The 21,109-nt window shown below is 31.8% G+C and overlaps 1 protein-coding gene across 4 annotated transcripts; it reads right to left on the minus strand.

Annotated features, from left to right (window-relative positions):
* Window positions 1-1,611: 1,611 nt before the first annotated feature.
* On the minus strand, window positions 1,612-20,848 carry LOC134279274 (MOB kinase activator 3B-like). Of its 4 annotated transcripts, none has more exons than XM_062761627.1 (7): window positions 20,779-20,848; window positions 14,409-14,559; window positions 13,551-13,644; window positions 12,165-12,298; window positions 8,568-8,683; window positions 3,791-3,877; window positions 1,612-3,643 (listed from the first exon to the last, which is right to left on the minus strand). In XM_062761627.1, exons 1-7 carry the CDS (start codon window positions 20,845-20,847, stop codon window positions 3,614-3,616), a joined length of 681 nt encoding a protein of 226 aa, XP_062617611.1. In that variant the 5' UTR covers window position 20,848; the 3' UTR covers window positions 1,612-3,613. The 4 variants fall into 4 exon arrangements, with proteins under 4 accessions (XP_062617611.1, XP_062617612.1, XP_062617614.1 ...); XM_062761628.1 differs by lacking the exon at window positions 8,568-8,683 and adding an exon at window positions 9,267-9,382; XM_062761630.1 differs by lacking the exon at window positions 20,779-20,848 and adding an exon at window positions 17,160-17,288.
* Between the last annotated feature and the right edge of the window lie 261 nt (window positions 20,849-21,109).

A 21,109-nucleotide genomic window follows, 5' to 3' on the forward strand; every position in this document is an offset into this window, starting at 1 on the left:
GATTTACTCATGGTACATAAATCTCGTCTGAACGCATAGCAAATTAACTTTTACTTATGTGTGTAAATTTACACAAAAATAAATACACACATAAGCAATTTTTCGTCGTATGAATGGGGTATTAGTGGACTTTCAAGTATTAAAGATAGGAAAGTTATGTCATAAAATTATATTTTCTATATATTCGATCAATGCATACTATCTTTGCAAGATATATAACTGTGTCACACATATTTCCGACCAAAATAATTCCATCATGATAAGTAGATACAACATTATTGTTCATGATAAGAGTAAAGTTGTGTATGTCATACGTTAAAGAAATCAAAAGTAACGTCAAAATATCATTAGAAAGTCACTTTCCCCCCGAAATGCAAGTAAAAAATATCAATATTCCTACGCTCGCTCCCTCCTCAGCCTTTTTTTTTTACGTGTTTGATAACAGAGAATAATTAGGTCATTCTTCGATTCATATCTTTTCACCAACGAATTGATAATACTATATCAACAATTGTATTAAGTACATGTTTATAGTCCGTTAATTATCATACAATTTGTTCTTAAAGAAAAAATTAATCATTCTGTGTGTGTGTATTATTAAATGACGGAATTTTCAATCCCTGGCCTGCTCGTGTGTACACTTTGTAAACTGTAGGGTATGTGTGGCAAAACGAGAACTGCATGGGTTGGAGATTCGGGTTGTGTTGAAGTTCAGCATACCATTATATATAGAACTTGAATAATGTAAGTAATTTCTGCGACAAATATATTAGTATATTTCAGTTATTTTCAAAACAAAAAAGGTTTTCCATGTTTTCAGTTTAGAATTTTCCGACCCGGTCCTGATTTTCCCAACCCGGCCATTTTAAACACAAGTTGTTGCAGATGCAAATGTTAGAACAAACTATATAAAGTTCAACAGGGATTGTATAATTTTTATTAATCAGAATTCGTATTTATATGATCTAATTAAGAAAAGAAAAGTTTTGTCTGACACCGTAACTTCTCGGCAAAACAAAATGTGTTTCTCCGAGCTCGCTGGATGCGTGTGACAGCTACATTGCACGTGTGTAGACCAAGGATACAGGTACATGTAGGCCTATGTGTACTGTTTGTTAGGAGACTGGGTGACCGTAATGCTATGGAATCACGATATTTACAACAGTTCCATAATTAGACAGTGCAGTTTTTTTTTTATTAACGTCATTATAAACACTGTTAAACATATTAAATCTAACAGTCGAATATCTTTGGATATGGGGTAACCCATATCTATTCTTGTTAAGGTATAGTGTGTCATTGCTCCATAATTTTGGAAACCAAAATATGTATATTTGTATGACTACTTTGAGAATATGGAATATGGAGCGAAGACCCACTCCTATTGAAAAATAGTGATATGTGTGAATTTAAAAAATGAGATTTAATTTTTCACCTTCATGTTTGTTGCACTATAGGCTTATCCTCCTTTAGTTTAAATTGGTTGTGGTTCCAGAGAAGAAGCTAAAAATGTTCAAACGTTTCCGTACGACGGATGACAGACGAAAACAGATACATGTAGCAAAAGGTCATCTGAGTTTAGAAATCAATCTTGAATGAATGACAGAATACTTTTAAAGAAAACGATTTTATTTGAGACATATTGAGAAGTGATGCAAAGAGATGATACCAGACCACTCTTTCTTTCATTCTGACACTTAAAAGAAAATTCACTTTTGCAGTAAATAATATATACATTCCCCTAAACATTCCTCAAAATTTAATGAAAAAAGTATATTCCACAATCTGGCCAGCATATTTCATTGACAATTGGTTCAAGATATTAATGCTTTTAATATATATGACTATATTCATCATTTTCTAAAAATATGGTATAAATAAATGCATTAAATGTATCTGGTTTAATGACTAGAGAACTACATATCTTTTAACTACTGAGAACATAAGCAACACAATACAAGTGCACACATACAAGAATGACATTCCTGATTTGTACAATGTACAGAATATCCCATATTGTATAATATATAACATTGACTTCAAAATAGGTATTTCTCATCATTTTTTTTTTACTTCCATTATGAATTTTGGCTTTCTGTATTTTCTATTCTTGCATCCATTATGTTTTTAGAGTTTTACAATATAATTTTCATTTATAAATGAACATACATGTACCTGTAAACATCTTTCTGATTTACTACCGGTACATATATTCCCAATCTGAACATTTTTTGTGACTTTATACCAATTCCTGGAACTACGGAACTACAATTTGAATGAACTTAACTGGTACAATATGAGGATACTTTCATGTTCTTTTGGTAAATGAATAACCCTAGCACCTGAGACAAAAATTTGAAGAATATTTTCTGTATAAACTTCGGACCCTCTTTCTGGCCTGCTCTTTGTTCTATGGATCATGATGTGAACCAAATCTTCGTTAAACAGGTTTTCATATTACTTGGATCTTCATAACATAAAGAGACTTTCATTTTAATCTTGTAAAATCTGGCCTGGTATTTCTTGACAAGTTCATTATAAAGACATCATTCCATTTTCAAAATTCATTACATCTTCTTCTTATTTTCATTTTCAGAGAGAGAATAACCAAGCCACTCCAGAAATAAACAGAACAAAAATAATTGACACATGCAAATAAATTATAATATTTTTGCTATAGTTTATTCTAATATTAGACTAAATTTTAAATGTAATGATACTAAATCTTACTTCTAAATTATAATATTTTTTAACATATAAATAACAATCTCTGAGGTTGGCAAGGGTACAATATGACGTCCATGGGCCACAAAGCTCACCAAGTCAAAACTCTTTTCTTGACAAATAAATTTGTACATAGCCTAAATGTTGCATTGTCATTCCAAATTTAAGCATATCATTGCAATCGCAGCCCTATTGTACTTGAGAAGATGATAAAGATTTCTACATATTTTCATTTTTGATTCCCCACTGTGACTTTCATACAGGTACTAGCTCAAAACCCCTTTACTTGATCAAAACAGAGTTGGAACTGGCCATCTCTGGCTCTTGAAAAGGTGAGAGAAATGCAGAATGTGTGACATACACATATATACATCATGAAGACAAACTGGTATAGACGCTGGACAATCACCAATCAAAATTGCTCACTTGAGCCTCTGATTCAGTAATCAAAAAATCTTCAGAAAATAGGTGATGAATGATGCAATAATGAATAAAAAAAGAATGTTAAAACTTGTACAAAAATATTTTTAAAAACCATTAAAATCAACTACACAAAAACAATCCTTCATAATTAAAACCCCCAAAACAAACACTTGTCTGCATCCTGGTTAAAGAAACATAATGTTCAGGAATATTGTTTTTGTCATTATTATTTCACTTCTGTTTACACAATGGGAAAATCAATATTTTCTCTGAAATTTTCAACAAAAATAATATAAATAAAAATGCATATATGGACAATTTTAATTTCACCCACCCTCCCTGAGGAGAAGGTATTTAAAGACTGGAAATTTCAAATGTGTTGTGAACTTTTTACAATTTTTGTAAACTTATGCACTGTTCAATATTCTGCACTATGAAACTGCATCTGCTTTATCCTTCCGTTTGGTCAGTGGCAAATCTTGGCTGTCATATCTCTCTAAATAAAATAAGAAAACAAATTAGGCTTTCTAAATGTGAAGGAGTTATGTCCTACTCCGAGCATCAGGATTATTTACTGAGAATTATTTCTATAAATGTAGATGGTATTTTTTCACTAAACCTTATGAAAACAAATAAAACTTACCAAAGGTTCTAATTCTTTTTTGTCAACAAGGTTATACTCTGTTACAAAGTAATAGAAGTGTTTGTAACATGTGTTCACATGTGCTTCCTGAAAAATGAAGAGTTATACATATAACATTGGCATTAAGCTATGAGAAAAAACAAAAATTCTATGGGACACAAGAATCTGAACATGTACAAAAATGAAGTTACTACTTGTCTTTTCTAAATTACTGTAGATCTGACACTATATTTTCACAACACTAATTTGTTTTCATGAGATAGCTATTTGGTATTATAAGTGAGGCAAAATTTTCCCAAGCTATGGTTTTGTTTTATATGATCCTTATCAATACAAATATAGGCTACAATTAATTTTTTGGGGACCACACAGACTTGCATAATTACACCCCCCAAAAAGAGTTCTTGCAAATAAAAAATGATATACATTGATTAACAATTTTGATACATCATTCCACTGGTTCTTGAGAAAACTTTTTAATGATCCCATCAAATAATCACTTTTTTTCTTAATTATCTTCTTTTTAAGAAGTTGTAGCTCATAAATTAAACAAACTTGACTCATAAAATTGGAAAAGTTTAGAAGACAGGTCAGACTGACAGGTTGAATGACAGAAAACAGCTTACATGTAAATAGGCTTGGGTACTGGTGAGGTAAGAAAAAAGAAATCAAGCCCTAGGAGGCACATTGTATTAAAAGTACAAAAACTAAATAAATTTCACTTGGCTTTTTTTTTTTAAATTTAATGGATTTTTTTAAATTTTTTTTTTTGGGGGGGGGGGGGGGGGGGATATCTCATTTTTTGGAAGGAAGTTTTCACTTCCACTTCTTTTTAAGATTTTATTTAAGGCTATGCAATTACTTGACATATCTATATATAGGCCTAGAAAATGACACTAATTTCAGTAAAATTGGATGCATTGAGGCATCTTAGCCATTTAACACAGAGAAAAAGAAGTTGCAAACTTACAATTAATCCATGCATCAAAAACCAGAAAGGAAAGCTTGTTAATATGTGGATTTTTTTTGAAAATTGAAATAAGGCGAAGATAGTGAACAGTGATCAATCTATAAAACCCTAAAAACAATATCTCTGAAGTGGCCGAATACAAGGGCTCCTGGAAATTCCAGGGGTGGAATCAGGTGTCTCTGAGGAGCAAGCATCCCCTGTCAGTTGGTCACACTAGCAGTAAGCCCCATGTATTGATTAGGTAGATGGAATAATTGGTAGTCAAATTAAGCATAAAAACAAAGGCCTCACAATTGATATAGAATTTGTGGGTCAAAATTCTGATTGATAGGTTGGATTTACTGACAATGTCAGTACAACAGGGCTGCATAACAACAACAGTAAAATGTTTTTTTGAAATCCCTGTAACATCAAAGTATTTATTAGTAGCTTGTCATAGTTTAAATGTATGTTTGAACCTGAGGTGTTTTTTTTACTTTAATATACCTACGACTATATCGTATCAAACTTGATTTTTGACTTATATATTATATGATTAGAAGCTGTTGTCTTAATAAACCTAAAGACATCTATGGCATATTATTTTTTCCTTGTTACATTAAATTTAACTGTAAAACCATCAGTAATTTCCTTTTGAGGTCAAAAGCTTGTTAATAGTATTATACCTAAATATTATCCTGGTATAACTTCAACTACATTCTTGTCAATATATTAAATATATGTATATACTGTATATTTCTTTTGCTGGCCATAGAATAATAAAACAGATATTGGAAACCAGGTGTTTTCTTTGAAGACACTCTCTTTATAATACTTCAAGGTTCATATAGCTATGCATGTGTTACTGCTTGAATGTTGAAAAAGTTAGGGTAAATTAATTTGGCTTGACTTTGTAATAATGCAAACAAAAGGTAAATACCAAGTACCGGTAGTTATTTTAATTTATACAAAGTCTGCGAAATAGTAAAAATGTGATCTTGTCAGAAGGGAAACACGAAAGCTGCAACAAAGGAATTTATCATTTAGAAGTGCTTTATAAAATTTAGTCAAGATCAGCTGTAGTGTATTAAAAGTTGGAAAATGTAGGTATATATAGTGGAATGAAATAGTCACAACCGATTTTATGTTGTGGATACGAATTTAAAAAAAAAATAAATATTCATTTAAGGAATGAAGTTTATTTCAACTTCTTATATAGGATATAACATAACTTGGGGCACATTACACTTTATAAACCACTTCACAGTTTAGTGGCTGTTTATAAGAAAAAAAAACCATAAACTGCCCCAAGTTATGTTATATCCTATAAAATAAGTTGAAAAATAAGCACCATTCCTTATAATTTAATTTCAGAATAGACAATGAGACCATTTTTCCTCTAGAAAAGGTCTTCAAATCGAGCATATTTTAAAAGTAACGTCAAGCAGAGTAATACTTTTTGACGTATCTCATTGTGACAAAGGCAACTAATGTTATATACGAAATGGATTAAATCTTCTACCCTAATAAATGATGTTTTACACTTAAAAGTAAATTATTTGATTAAGTCTTAGTGATCCTCCAAAAAATCCACCCTGGTTTCTATAACTGTTTTATGACATCATGACCATTAACTCTACAAGTGCCTGGACATTAAAAGATCAAATATATTAACATTCTGCAAATGAGTAACTTAACCAACCATTACCTATATACGAGGGTTGTCCCGTAAAATCGTGGACAAGTTGTCTAGTGTAAAAAATAAACATCACTGCGTTCTGAAATTTTCACTATTATTTAGTACATATTTTAGTAATATACACAGCAAATTTCAGATAAATATATGCATAAATAAACAAATTATGTGATTTTATGCCATGTATTGTATCACCTTACGGCGCATGGATTACAACGTCAAAGTGTCTAAAACAGCGTCACGTTTTATTTTTGCTGAAAATGAAATTGGATGAGTCCGACTTAAATTTAGGAATTTCATTGATACACATTCTTTTATCTCCATAAACAGTGGAAGAACCACTTGGCATCCTCATGCGATCTTCTGAAGATTTATTAGTAAGTTACGGAGAATATTCTCACCATCATTCAACTAATAGAAAATCTCATATCGGCGGTCTACTGTGACAGCGTCTTTTGCTATTACATTAGGAGTTTGTCTGTATTTTTTGTACTCCCCAGGGACTCGATCAAAAAAACTTCGCTAAGAAAACTCCTATTTCATTTGTATACTTAAGATATGGTGATATTTTTATAATCTTTTTTCTTCTACGGTCATTTCAAGTCTCTAAAGGTGTCATTACAACATCGAATTAAAACGGAACTGCTCTCCGGTGCGCCGTAACGTCATAAAACGTCGCCATTTTTCGTGTGTTGTGTTTACCACTTTCCCATTTCGAATGCTCGAGAAACTGCCAAAAATTAACCAAATGCCCTCAATTTTTTACAAAGACTACAAAATTGACTGTGGAATTGAATTAGGATAATTTTAATCCAAATCTTATGTATTTAAAACTTTATTTTGAATTCAAACTTGTGTATTCTTTAATAAAACCTTGGTTTTTTGTCCATGCGCCGTAGGACAATACCCCGTGTACATTCAAGCATAATAAAATCTTTATTTTTGCCTATATTTTATCAAAATAATTATCATGCACTAAAATATGATAAATAAACATTTACTGAAATTTTCAGCTTAGTGCGCCCATTACTTTTCGAGAAAAACGGTTTGTCCACGATTTTACGGGACAACCCTCGTATATATATTGCACAAAGAAAGCACAAGTTTAGTAATGAAATAAATCAGTACTGCTGTGAAATGCTGCTACCAAATAAGTACACCTACATAACTAATGATAACATTACATAAATCTGATGTTGATTTAACCAAAAAAAAAAAGTCAGAAAATGAGTTATTTCAATGGTACATACAGTATCACTTATCAACACTACAGAAATAATACAAATGCAGTGAAATATTCTCCCTTTCACGCTGCTCACAGTTGGGCAAAACAGGATGAAAGAAAAAAAACTGTGTAATTACTCTGACTGGGTGAATCTAAAACAGCTAGGGCAATTGTTTGCATCTGTGAAAGAGCAAAATAACACAGGGCTAAAATATCTCTGTATATAGTATAATCTCACAGATGGCTATAAGCTTGCCCCACAATCTCAGTAAGATTGATCAACATGATACATTTCTGTATACAGTCAGTAACAACATGTAAATGATATATTTTCTCCAGGAACATAGTAGACAAAAGAAGATGTGTCCCAAAAAACTTACTTTTCATACCAGAGTAAAACTCTTAAAAATTGTCAAACTCGCATTTTATCATTACCGTAAATATCTTTGAGGCATCTTTATTTACTTTTTTTTATGGTTTAATATAAAATTTTCCTTCTCTTGTTTGAACAAATTTAAATGTTATCATCACTTCTGAGTACTGTACCAGGCACAATCAATCTTATGTCATTGTCACAGTCATTCTTAAATGGATTGTTACTCCAATTAAAAAAAATATGGAAAGTGGTTTCTAATTACCAATTTCCAATATTGATTTAAATAGGCTATGTGCCAACAATATCTTCAAACGTTAATTTGTACCTACTGCATGGACAAAGAAATATTGCCAGCACTCAAATTTCACAAATAAACCAATGAAAGCAGGGCATTTCAATATCAAGAAAAAATAAATTTAATGTATAATATGTGATGATGATATAATCCTGCATAATCTTAACAGAAATACAGAAAAAAATAAATAACATAAACCACATCAAAATGATATCTGTCTTAACTCCAATACTTACAGCACTGAGGGCTACCAACTTGTCAAAATGGTGGATATATACATGAACAAAAACCCTAAAGAGACGTGTCAGAATCTTCTTGACTATTTGTTGATAGTTTTTAGGGAAAGGTACACCTACAAAAATTTGAAAATATCTTTGATTTATTCCATATTTGTCTCTAGCAGCAGCCAAGCCTTCCTAGCTAGCTGAGTCCTACAAACTATAGCTAGACTAGATGCAGAGTACACGTGCTGTAGCTGTACATGAGGTTAAAGGTTAAGGTTGTTCATGCACACATGCAAGAGTGTCAGGGAACAGAAGGGGGCACAAATCATGTGGAAATGTATTACATTAAAATAAATATATATAGTTACTGGTAAACACCCCCACATCATTTGTAGCTCTGTTCTCAGATTAACTAAAAGCAGCAATGAAATAGAGTGCACTCTGTGACGTTCCTTGTCTGCTAACAATGCTGCATAGCACATCTAAAAAAATGTCCAGAAGCATCGGTCATTTGATCACCAATTAAATCACGAGATAAAAACTTTCAATATTGTTACTGATAAATTACGTATGTATTTATTGTTTTCTGTGTTACACATGTAGTTTTTAAAACATAAACATTTTAATTAGAACAAATGACTAATGACATGTGGACATCTCTTCATTGGTTGCCATGACTACACTGTTGCTGGCAACAGCAAATCTACTCACAGCTCCTAGTGACACCAGCTTGTCAAAATGGTGGATGTACACATGCACAAACACTCGAAACAGACGTGACAAGACTTTCTTTACAGTTGGTAAAAATGGTTTTGGAAATGGCACACCTGCATCACATTGTGTAATATGTAATTTGATTTGTATATAAACGGTTGTACAATTACTGCTGATTCTGAGGTCAATATGGTTTAGCCACAGAGTATAAATTTCACAAAAAGAGCAAGATGAATAGGGCACTTCCAGAATATTGCCAAAGATATTGAAGAAGACTAAATTTTTGAATTCATGTACATAAAATGTAACCGTTAATAAAATAAAAGAGTCACTTATTTACTAATTTTAATTCCAACCAAAATAGTTGAGAGAGTGAATAACTCCTGTACATGCATCATGAAAGATATCCTAAGGAACATTTTCAAAAAAAATTTTAAAAAAATTAACAAATATAGGGGGTTCAATACTGCAGTAGCTATAAATGTTTTGCATATAAAAAACAACAGTAATAATATTCATTATAAATGATACAAACTCACTGATTGATTCAGCACATTTTATGAGCATAACAAAGCTACAGTACATAAATATGATTTCTTTTATGTTTAATGTAATAAACTTCTAAGCTTTATGCTTTGGGTATTTACACTTAAATGGTATGGTAAAATGGTACACTGAAATGAATGTAATCTTTCAAATATTAATTGAATATTGTTGATCATTTAAATTTCAACTTTATTCCCTCATTTTCTGATGCAGTGTCATATCTACCTGTATTTCAAAGACCCATAATTTGCAAATTTTCTGTACAGTAATTGTACATAATTTCATTGTGTGTTTATAGATAATTACTTCTAACTTTGACTAGAAACATTTTTTTTTCTTTTACAATAAGAGCATCAAAAAATGAATTTTTGTGAATAAAATGTCATTTATAATAAATATAACAGTAACTCTAACATACATTATGACTTGTTACAGACAAGATATACTTTAAAGGACAGTAACATATAACAGAGCAAATTATTATCTGTGACAAGTCTATATCTAAGGGGACTACATGCAACAAGAGGTTCATATACCACAATGCTCACCTGAGTCATAAATAATTTTACATCTTAGTTAACATATGCATTATTGTATGAATTTTAATGTTTAAAAATCCCAGTATTAGATTTTTTTTAAAACTCACCCTAAACTCAATGGGTGATGGAAGATGACAGCCTCAAATTCATGGATTTTGAGCTATGATTTAAAACATTAATGTAGTCTTGACGAGCAGGCATCCTTACTGATTTGTCTAATACTGCCTGCGCTATTCTTGAAGGAAGATTTATAAAAGATTTATGCCTGATGTATTTTTTTTTTTATTTATTTTGGCCCCATTCTACTTCCTGAGTCATTACTTGAATCTACACTATAAAGTAATGCTTGCATATCAATATGGTAAACTATGGTCATTGCTTCTGAGAAGAAGATTTTTTTTTTTACAGATTTCCCTATGTGTCCCCACATTTTTCAATGACACTGGCCTGTTTCTTTACTATCTCTCCCTATAAAAGGGCATGGCTCTTCTGTTGAAGAAATTTATATCATGAATGCTTTGTGTCAATTTTTGTGTTTAATTTTAATTTGCTCTTTAGTTTTGGAGAAGAAAATGAATTGTGAGAAAATAACAGACAACATATCAGCAGAGGCCTGTTAAACAGAGCGAACTTTCATGAGTGCTCACCAAAATTATACCTCCAATAGAAATGTTTGCGAGTGCTCGCTCTGTTGAACAGGCCTCTGATGACAGATAGACAGACTGACATCCTAACTTTTCAATCAGAAAAGCTCACCTGTGCCTTTAAATCAAGAGACTTGACATCAAATCATTCTCTTTATAGTGCATAGATATACATACTCATTCAACAACTAATTCACAAATATATTGCTAAACATCAATTTTCTTGATAATTCTTTACAATTATGCCCATACTGCAATTAACTTTAAACTGATAAAAAAGTAGGGATCACAACTTCTAACTGGTTAACAAATTACACTTTTCTCAATTTTCCCATCAGCATGCAGGTATAGAATAAATAAAGATTAAAGGGGATTAATACCCCCCCCCCCCCCCCCCCCCGATTTAAAGATGTGTAAAATGAACAGATGGACAGACAGATAGATCTTGCATTTATAGATTCAGGTGAAATAAACAAGACACTCATCATAATAGTCCTTAACACACATATTGGAGTAATGGGGATCTGCAGTTCTTTTTTACCCTACTTTGGCCCCACTCTAACTCTCCAACTTTATCACATTTAAAGACGTTTATCATTATCAGTAAAACTAACATTGCCCTTTCTGAAGAATGTTTTTCTGTCTCACATTGTGAGTTTGATACCTGAATTTGACCCATTCCTTTTGAGTCTATGATTTGAAGAGGGGGGGGGGGGGGGGGTATCAAATGAATTAGGGAATGTTTGTTGTACATTATGATTTTATGTGTGAGTGTCTTTTTGAAATTTTCTCCTATATATTCCCATATAAAATATCCTAAACTCTTAAGGCAAACCCTACGTCTCTGAGTAAAGTTTGAATCTTCACTACCTGAGGATACTTGCATATTAATATCATGCCCCCTGTTTATCCATATCTTGAGAAGAATTTTTTTTAAAGATATATTAAAATGTCTTATTTCCAATTTCAATGGAAAACTTTGGTTCCCTTATGGTGGCCCATGTTATTCGAAAATTCATTGATCAATATTCATCCTTCCAACCAATTTAGATTTGTTAACCAGTAAGCAACTGCCAACCCTGCTTTAAAAGCCAATATTCCAATATAATTTTTTTTTTAATCACTTTTAAAACTTTACTAAACTGTTAAATTGCTATAATACTAACCCACTTTGACAGGGAATATATTTTCATCATTAATCTGTGCCTCCACCCACTCCATCAGTAATGCTATATAGTTAGGGGCAGGTAATGCTGTAGGCTTCTTGTATGTCTGCCCATCACACCAATGGTATTCATATCTATATAAAAATGACAATGCATGACAATTAAAACACATCAGTTACTTCTGTTCTTTTCCAATATATACATACAGGATATTCAATGTTATGTAGTTTGAATTTAAAAGAATAATTTTCCTTCTGTCTTTGTCATTTCGTATTTTCTGTTGCAGGCTGTGACATCATAGCCAAGCAATTACAAGATTGAAAAATGAAAATGTTAACATGCATATAAATAGAAATTGTAAAGGAAAAGCTTTGGTAGTATTGGACTGTATCAAGAGATTTAGCTGTTTACTAGTATTTACTTAAGTTATCTTATAAAAGAAAATGTTTTATTAATAGCACTCTTCATGAAACATGAACAGCCACAGTTTCATCACACTTGAAATTTTCACTGTGAAAAATCTATTTCAAAAAATATGTTTTATTTCATGGATAATTTTTTTCATTATTGAAAATGTATTAAATACATTTATTCTGATCATTAGATGGAGAAACTTGAACATTTTAATAATTACCTTAAAACATAGAAATATAATTACATAACAAAGAGCAACAGCCATCTTATGCATAAAATGGCCCTGTACTTATTTCAATTAATTAACTATCACCCTCTTTCCCAGTTCATATATCAAAATAAAGTAGACACTTGGTGATTTCATTTTCTATAATAAAATTTCGTTTTGAGAATCCACATATTGCAAAACAGGTTTGAGAAATTGCAGTGTTCTTGAAATTTGCAGAAAACATGCATATTTGACTACCTTCAGCAAAGAATTAATATATGAGCACAGCCCACGATCCAAAAAATAAAATATGTTTTCTGATCTTCAGACACAGAGCTTTCATTATGTATTTGCATATTTTGGATCAGAGGTTGTGCTCTATATGAAATATTGAAAAAATGCTTCAACTTTAGATCATTTTCAAAGGAATTTACAGGAAATGAGGAAAATGACTCATTTTATGACGTCATAATGTATTGACTAGATGGGAAATTACGTCTCAATTAATAGATATGTGGTCCCCAACACTCCAAGTGATAAATACTGCATTTGCAACCTAAACTGAGCGGTTTTGATTTTTCAGAAATTCTCAGGGCCAAATAAGGCCCAAAGTGGCTCTTGCTCTTTATACTGAACATCCCAAAGATACAAAGTTTCAAACTTGCCAATTATCTTTTATGAAGTTGACAGTTTTCTATAACTTTCAGTCACTACGTGGGTGACTGTATGCAGTGTATGAACAGAACCTAACTCTCCTGACTTACTTTGGTCCACCACTCATGGTGGGGCAGGTCTGTTCTGTGCAATATTCACACACTGTACCATATAATAAGTTTATTCTGTTGAAGAAATCCACAACTGTAAGTAAAAAAATAAACAGCTAATTACAATGCTAACATTGTTTACAATTTACTGGGGAATACCCATAAATGACGTATATGTTGCTTTATGTGCCATTGAGAATTTTTCACTACTATAGGGACATATCATTCACCATATATTATACACATGAAGGGCTTCACAATTATAAGCACGCAGGGGCAATGAACAGAGAAAATTCTCTATCATGCAGAGACCTACTGTGAATCAGAATCTAGATTTTTAAGATTTAATCCAAAACACTGACTCCTGACTTTCAATGCTAATGACAGCCATCCCCCCCCCCTCCCGGCCACTTAGTGAAGGCAGAGTCACTATATACAATAAATGTTTATATTTTTAGGCTGGACTTAAATCTTTGTGATATGGAATAGATAGAATAGAGTTATCCAACCACTAGGCTACCCTGATCTGTATACTGCTGTCAGTAAAATCATTTAACTGTAGACTTTCATCAATGACACTTCACTTTTCATGCTTATCTAATGAAAACAAGTATTGTGAGTTTCATAAACAGGGCAATATAGACCTTTTTATGCTATAGGGGAAGTCACATGCACTGTATACAATGACTTGATTTATAATCACATTTATATACATTAATATGGCGGCAGGAAAGATATTTGTATGAAATACCTTGTGTGAGTTTCTCATCTCTTGTATTTACTTCATAAAGTTTGATTTTAATTTGTCTGTTAACCATGTATTCACTATGTATTATGTAAGTTGGTTTCAGTACTGACCGTGAACAGCGATCCAGTCATTCATATCTTCCCCGGGGGGCAGCTTGACTACCTCCTTCAGGTCAATCCCAGAGTTCAGGGAAGCATTCGCCTGTTTGTGTAAATTAAACTTCATGGTCCCTGGTTCAAATCTTTTTTTGGGACGGAATGTCTGTAATCACAAAATACATAAGCATATGAACATAATGAATATAGTGATATTTTATAACAAATATGAAACACATACCAATATACATGTATTTTTTTTGTAAATATTATATAAAATTTTCTGACAGTAAGAGATCATGATGGTCTACATTGAAAGACGTATACAATGTAGTCCTATGATACAGCTGAAACATGGCTGAAATAATTTGGTGATAACAAAATTACAACCAATCAATCCATTAAGAGGTTAATACAGACTCTAATTCTGGGGTATTTTTATGCTGTAAGTTACCCGTCCTTTGATTTTTAAAGGACAAGGTATGGTAAGGGCCAATTATAGCCCCTAATATGATGTAAAAATCTGAACAGTTAAGGACATACGCAAGGTACCTAACCTACTGATGAATTTTCAAGATATTCTAAATTTAAACTAATAAAACCATTTCATGTTCATAGACAGAAAATCAGCATGTGTTACCAGGGGTTTTGAAAAGATATCAAATTATGAAAATTCTTGCATTATTTAAAGAAAAATGTACAAAAATTATGAAACATAAATTCCAGATACGTTTTTCATCAAAATTTGTTTTAGAAGAGGTGTACAAATCCATATACAGACATTAAAAGTATTGCACACAGGTCCTTCATTTAGTGGAACTCTTCAACTCCAGGGAAGAACCCAATAAAGTTCAAACTACGTTGCGTATGACCTTAAAACAGTGATAGGCTGTAGTTAAGAACTTATAAAATAATGATTGTTTTAAAACCAGAACTAATTTTGATTCAAAGCTTACACAGAGGCCACAGATTGGTGCAAAATTGAGACATATTAATGAATTATCTCAATTCTTGTGGGATTCATCAAATTTGCTCTACTTTTGACTTCGGGAAACATAGAGTACAAGCTTGCTTATCCAAGATTTTCATACCCAAGATGTGTCTGATACTAGTTTATGAAATATTATACAGTTATGGAATGGGTACAAGGGAAACAGCAAATTTATGGTTCCCCAAGGGAGGAAACTATTACATAATCACAAATGCATGCAGTTTAAAAGACTGTATGATAACTAATGCATCGTGTCCTAGAACAATAAAATTATTTTTAAAAAGAATTTTCACTGACATTTTGAAGAATTATCATTGTCTTCATTTTGCTAGAATTCAAATATGATTTTGACACTGCATGTCGAAATGTTTTGACATCATAGTTACATTGCTGATAACATTACGTCACAGACTTGAGACTCCTTGAAGGCTCTGCCCACTGAACTATTTGATAGGTTAAAATTACTAATAAATATTCACGAGGGAGTAGTCCCAGGGAGTAGCTCTGATTTTTCAGGGAGTAGTCCTCAGACGAGGGAAATAGTCTCTTCTTTGGAAAATAGACAGTTTTATCGTATTAATGTATGTTACATGTATATAGAGTAATAAGAGAAGAGGTATAATAAATTAATTTGGTAAATAGGCAAGCTTGTGCTCTATGTTTTCTGAAACAAAATGCGCTGTTAAAAAATCAATGAAAAATTGCATTACAATGAGAAAATTCAGAAATTGACATATTTTCTGACTTTTCTGTGACCTCTGTGTAACCCATAATCAAGGACAATTTTGTGTCAGAGGAGACAACTGAATAATCTTTCACATCATTCTAAAAGACTTCCAAAACCAGGGGTCTAAAAGTAGTCTTAGTCTATCTTGTCCTTTAAAGCAAACATTTCTATTTAATTCTCAATCTGTAATCAATTCAAGCACTTTTATTATTTTTGGACTATTAACTTGCATGTATTTTTCTTAATGAGTAAAGCTTATAATAATTATAGTGATTTTCTGCTTGTTTATCAGTGCTTCAATTTTCTTTTTTTTTTCCCCTAGGACTTTGGTGTTTGTCAATGTCCAAAGAACATGTTTAAATAGTGTATAATGGTGCACAGTCCTTAAGACACAATTTATGACTCAGAATTATAATCACATATGAATGCCATATGCTACTATCCTCAGCAGTTTGTCCACAGAACAGAAAAATAAACAAAGCCCCACACACACCAGACAGAACACTGCCTACAGAACACCATCACTGCATGTAAAACATTGTCTCAGTTAAAACTGTCGAAACATTGGTGAAAACTAAAAACAGCTGCATTCCAGGAACGATTTCTAAAACCTGCTGTTTTTATAAATATAGATAATGACAAAGGAAGGGTTCATTTTAATCTATTACAATAAAAAAGGAGATTGAATTCAGAAGCAAACATTTTGTTACTGGTCATGTAAACAACTGGTACAGAAATAAAATTGCAAAAATTGATGCAAATGACACACAACTACTCAGGAACTTGGACTTGTGTAAAATGTATAACATTACACACTCTTAAAGTGTTCTAGTATTCTGTGCACACACTGGTCAATGCAGTACATGTAATATGTATTTTATATACTTTAATTATCTACTGCATATTATCTCTCCATATTGAATACTTCAGATTTAGAACTTCCCTATGATGACCATGCAGTTTGCTATCTCTAAGAACATTACAACTGTGGAGATCCTTCATATCTCCTTAATGCATTTCCTCAAATCAGAACAAAAACAAAACTTACAAAATACCTACAGCCTCAGCTGAATAGCCTGTCCCCATCCTTTATCACCAGCTCTCACACAGGAAGAGGCTCGTTCACTTTAACCTAACCACTTCCACTAGTAGCACATGACTCCTAACGATACCTTTATCATTTAATATTACCACATTCTGGAAACATTCCAATTATTTTAGAAAAAAGATGTTTTACAAAGAAAAATTATCATTTTCTTGGTGCTCTTCATCTGTTTACCTGACATCAGTTTGGCAACTGAGGGATGAAATACAATATGTATTTAGAGTCTAACTGTGAAAAAAAGATTTATGATTATAAATATTGTCAAGGGCAATAACTTTATCAAAATAACTGTTTCATTTGACTGAACCCCCCCCCCCCAAAAAAAAAAAAAACAAACAAACAAACAAAAAACAAAACAAAACAAAAAAAAAAAACAACAACAAAAAAAAAACATTTTCTTCCTACAATGTTTATTATGATACTGAAATCTTTTTCCTCTATTTCATTGATTAAATATTTGCTCTGAAATTCTAACCCTGCCAGGCACTGATCATCATGCAGTTGTTTTCTGTTTATCTAGATTATTGAAAAATTCCAATTTAGACCTATATTATAAAATATCTCAATACAATACATAATGAAGTTCTTGAGTCAGGCCTGTTGTGCAGACATACTAATCCTTTAATTTCCCTCTGAAATCACAAGTGATCAGGAAACAGTAATGTAGATTTTTTATCACACTTCCTTTCGTATACAATAGTATAGGAATAAACATGTTTCAAGAAATGAATGTATGGGATGTAGTACTATAAAGTTATATAGTACCAGTGATATCAGACATTGGTTAAAAAATTTTGTATTTTTTCAAAAACTTTTTTCCTGGTGGATAAAATGAATAGAAGATATAGGCCTGAGTCAGTTTTTTTGTTTTCTGATATCACCATTATAAACATAATAAAAGTACCATATTAGGGATACCATAATAAGCTGATCAGTTTTGTACAAGTTAGTTGTAATTTTTTTGACAGAGTATCTGGTTACTTAAAACAGATAGGAAATATTTGCAAATTCTTTTCTATTCTTTAATTTTCATTCTTGAAAACCAGTCTTCATTATAAATGCTACACTATGGCAATTAGAAGTCATTAGTTTTATTGTCAATTTAAAAACAGATACCAACATGAAAGTTATTTCAAAAAGTATCCTTTTATGCTTTCAGATTCAAACCATATTTCACCAGCATACAGTTACTTTTTTTTTCTTCTGAAATTAATTCTTATTTTAAAGAAACTACATGTACTGGAAAAAAATCCACAAAATAATAAACCCTTGCTCTAGCTGTCAACATATGTTTCTGCATTGTCTCACTGAGGGATATAAATTACACTGGGATTTAGTTGTGTTTCTGTTCACATGGAAAAATTTTCAGTCAAAATCTAAAAGGATAAAGGATAATGTTATTAATACCAGCAATTTTGTCAGTACACAAATACCGTGTAAGCAGAATTTTTAGCGAAGAGTTAATTTTGGCATTATTAGCGAGGGTGCCAAGATCGCTAAAATTGAATATCGCTAAAATTTAATATTGTGCTGTATTTGTAATAAGGGTGAAACGTTTACTGAATTTTGTAAACGTTTAAACGGATAGCAGTAAACGAAACGGTACCGTTTAAACGGGAGATATTTATGTTGGATTTTTATGGCTACTTACTATGAAACTCGAATTTAATCATCAATTCTTTCACTTTATTATAAGTATGAGTTGTTATTACAATTTCATTGTTGGTCATTATGACATAAAAATCTGAGGCGCATTAAACTCATTCACTATCTACATCGTCACCCAACTGCATTGGTTTGTTGGGCTACATACCGGACGTAGAAAAAGAATTGTAAAGATGGATTTTTAATCTCAAAAAAAGTCAAACAAACCTGCTGACTGTATCGGAACACTTTTCAATATATTATATTTATTTAATCAAAATAAATCAAGTTTTATATTTCAAGTGCCATAAAACATCGCCAGTATTCACAACTCGGAAATTGGAATTAAATATTTTAGACTTTATTGGGTTTTAGATATTTTTATTCAATATGTTTCCGGCATAGATTATTGCTAATCAAATGGTCAAAGACGGTGTTTCTTTTGTAAATTATGAAATAAAACAATTTAATGGTGTTAAACTTTATTTCTAATAGACATCGATAGTGACCTCCGTGTAAACGTTTACTCAATCTGTAAACGTTTAGAGCATATAATCGAAACGTTGCCGTTTACACGTGTAATCGTTTCGCCCTTAATTTGTAATAGCTTCTATAGTGATCTATTTAAAATCGCTAAAATTACATCAAGCTAAAAATAAAATACTAGTTTTTAAGGACAAATCACTAAATTTGTGTCTCGGTAAGATTTCCACTTATACGGTAACTGAAGTGTTAATGTATTATGATATTAATACCATAACCATGATAAGACAAAAATGCAGATGTAAATCATGGCACATGATTTTCTGCACACTGTTGAGGAGAATTTCTCCACTTTCCGGCAATAGTCTTAAAAATTGTAACGTAATGTACTTTATCTGAAGAAATGTTGCTACATGAAAGTGTGACCAAAGGACAGACAGAAGAATGCAGATGGAAGATGGACATGACAAACACTATTTGATGGCATAACTCTCTGCGGTAACATGTTTTAAAATGGCAACAAGCTTACTGACAAATCAGATATATCAGTTTGAAATCGAAATTTCAAGGTACAATGTCTAGTCTGAATTGCTTGATGAATCTAGTGGCCATGCTTGGATTTGTGCATATGAAAATGACATTATGCCAATTTAATGTCAGTGATTTTGAATACCATGTATATTAAAGGTTTAAAACTAAAAGGGTTTCAAAAATGAATGACAAAACTGGGAGTAAATTCGTACTGCGGTTGTTGTTAAACAATCGGAAACCTATGACACACGGATACTAACGTGTCATTTCTGAAACTGGAAAATAAAATTTGCCAGCAACTAACCCAAAAGTATTAAGACTGAGTTGGCAACATCAAAACCAAGAATATTTTGATTGTGGCCTTGAGGACACGACATATTTAAACTACAAACCAATAAGGCCACGACATATTTAAACTACAAACGAATTCACTACTGGTAAAAGCTGTACAAAGATAAGACACAAAACATTATGGATTGCACTGTCAAAGAGTCAAATCATAACAGAGAAAATAAATCATTAAGTGGTCTTATATCATAGAATATATGTCTCAAGATCACAACGATAAGCATATTAAAAGTACGACCTGCGTCACTGACGTGTATTTTACTATTCTATTTTCTAATATCCATTATTCAAAGAGCAGGCCTAGTGGAAAGTTATTAGATAATTATTTACAAAAAATCTCGTATCATAATTAAACAGCAAAGATATAACTTTCGTCACGAAAGCCTAGATAGAATGAAGTGAAAGTTAAAAACTTGAATGTAAACAAACCACTACACAAAACTTTCAGAGTTATTTCAAAGTACTAGTGAACTGCTTATTTTTCGAAAGTGAAAAATAGTTAACATAGTTTAAAAAAATTATTTTAAATATCCATATTCCATTAAATATTACTCACTTTGTCCCGAGAGAAAAATTGTGAGAAAGTGCTCTTCGAAGACATGTTTTCCTTTTTCCGGTAACGCATGCGCGTGGCGCCAGCTATTGCGTTGCCTATTTACCCAAGTGGGTCCCATATTGACCCAATATTAGATCATAATGCAAAAAAAAAAGAAAAGAAAGAGAAACGTTAAAAAAAAAACCAAAGAGACAAAAAAAAATCAATCAAACAAAGAAGTCCCCGTTGATATTGTTTGAGAAGAAGCAAAGCAAGAGCAAAGTAGCAAATATGAAATCCCTATTTCTTCTCAATCAAAAAATATGCGGAAAAATTAACATTGTTAAAAATT

This window comes from Saccostrea cucullata, unplaced genomic scaffold (assembly GCF_032062105.1).
Source record: "Saccostrea cucullata isolate Sc308-1 unplaced genomic scaffold, CSIRO_AGI_Scuc_v1 ctg6263, whole genome shotgun sequence".
Lineage (NCBI taxonomy): Eukaryota > Metazoa > Mollusca > Bivalvia > Ostreida > Ostreidae > Saccostrea > Saccostrea cuccullata.

Excerpts from the sequence above, each read along its gene's own strand:
- LOC134279274 (XM_062761627.1), bottom strand. The coding sequence starts at position 20,847 with ATGCGTTACCGGAAAAAGGAAAACATGTCTTCGAAGAGCACTTTCTCA. Across the intron at positions 14,560-20,778 it reads AATTTTTCTCTCGGGACAAA|ACATTCCGTCCCAAAAAAAG; the intron begins GTGAGTAATATT and ends TTGTGATTACAG. Across the intron at positions 3,644-3,790 it reads AAAAAGAATTAGAACCTTTG|AGAGATATGACAGCCAAGAT; the intron begins GTAAGTTTTATT and ends TATTTTATTTAG.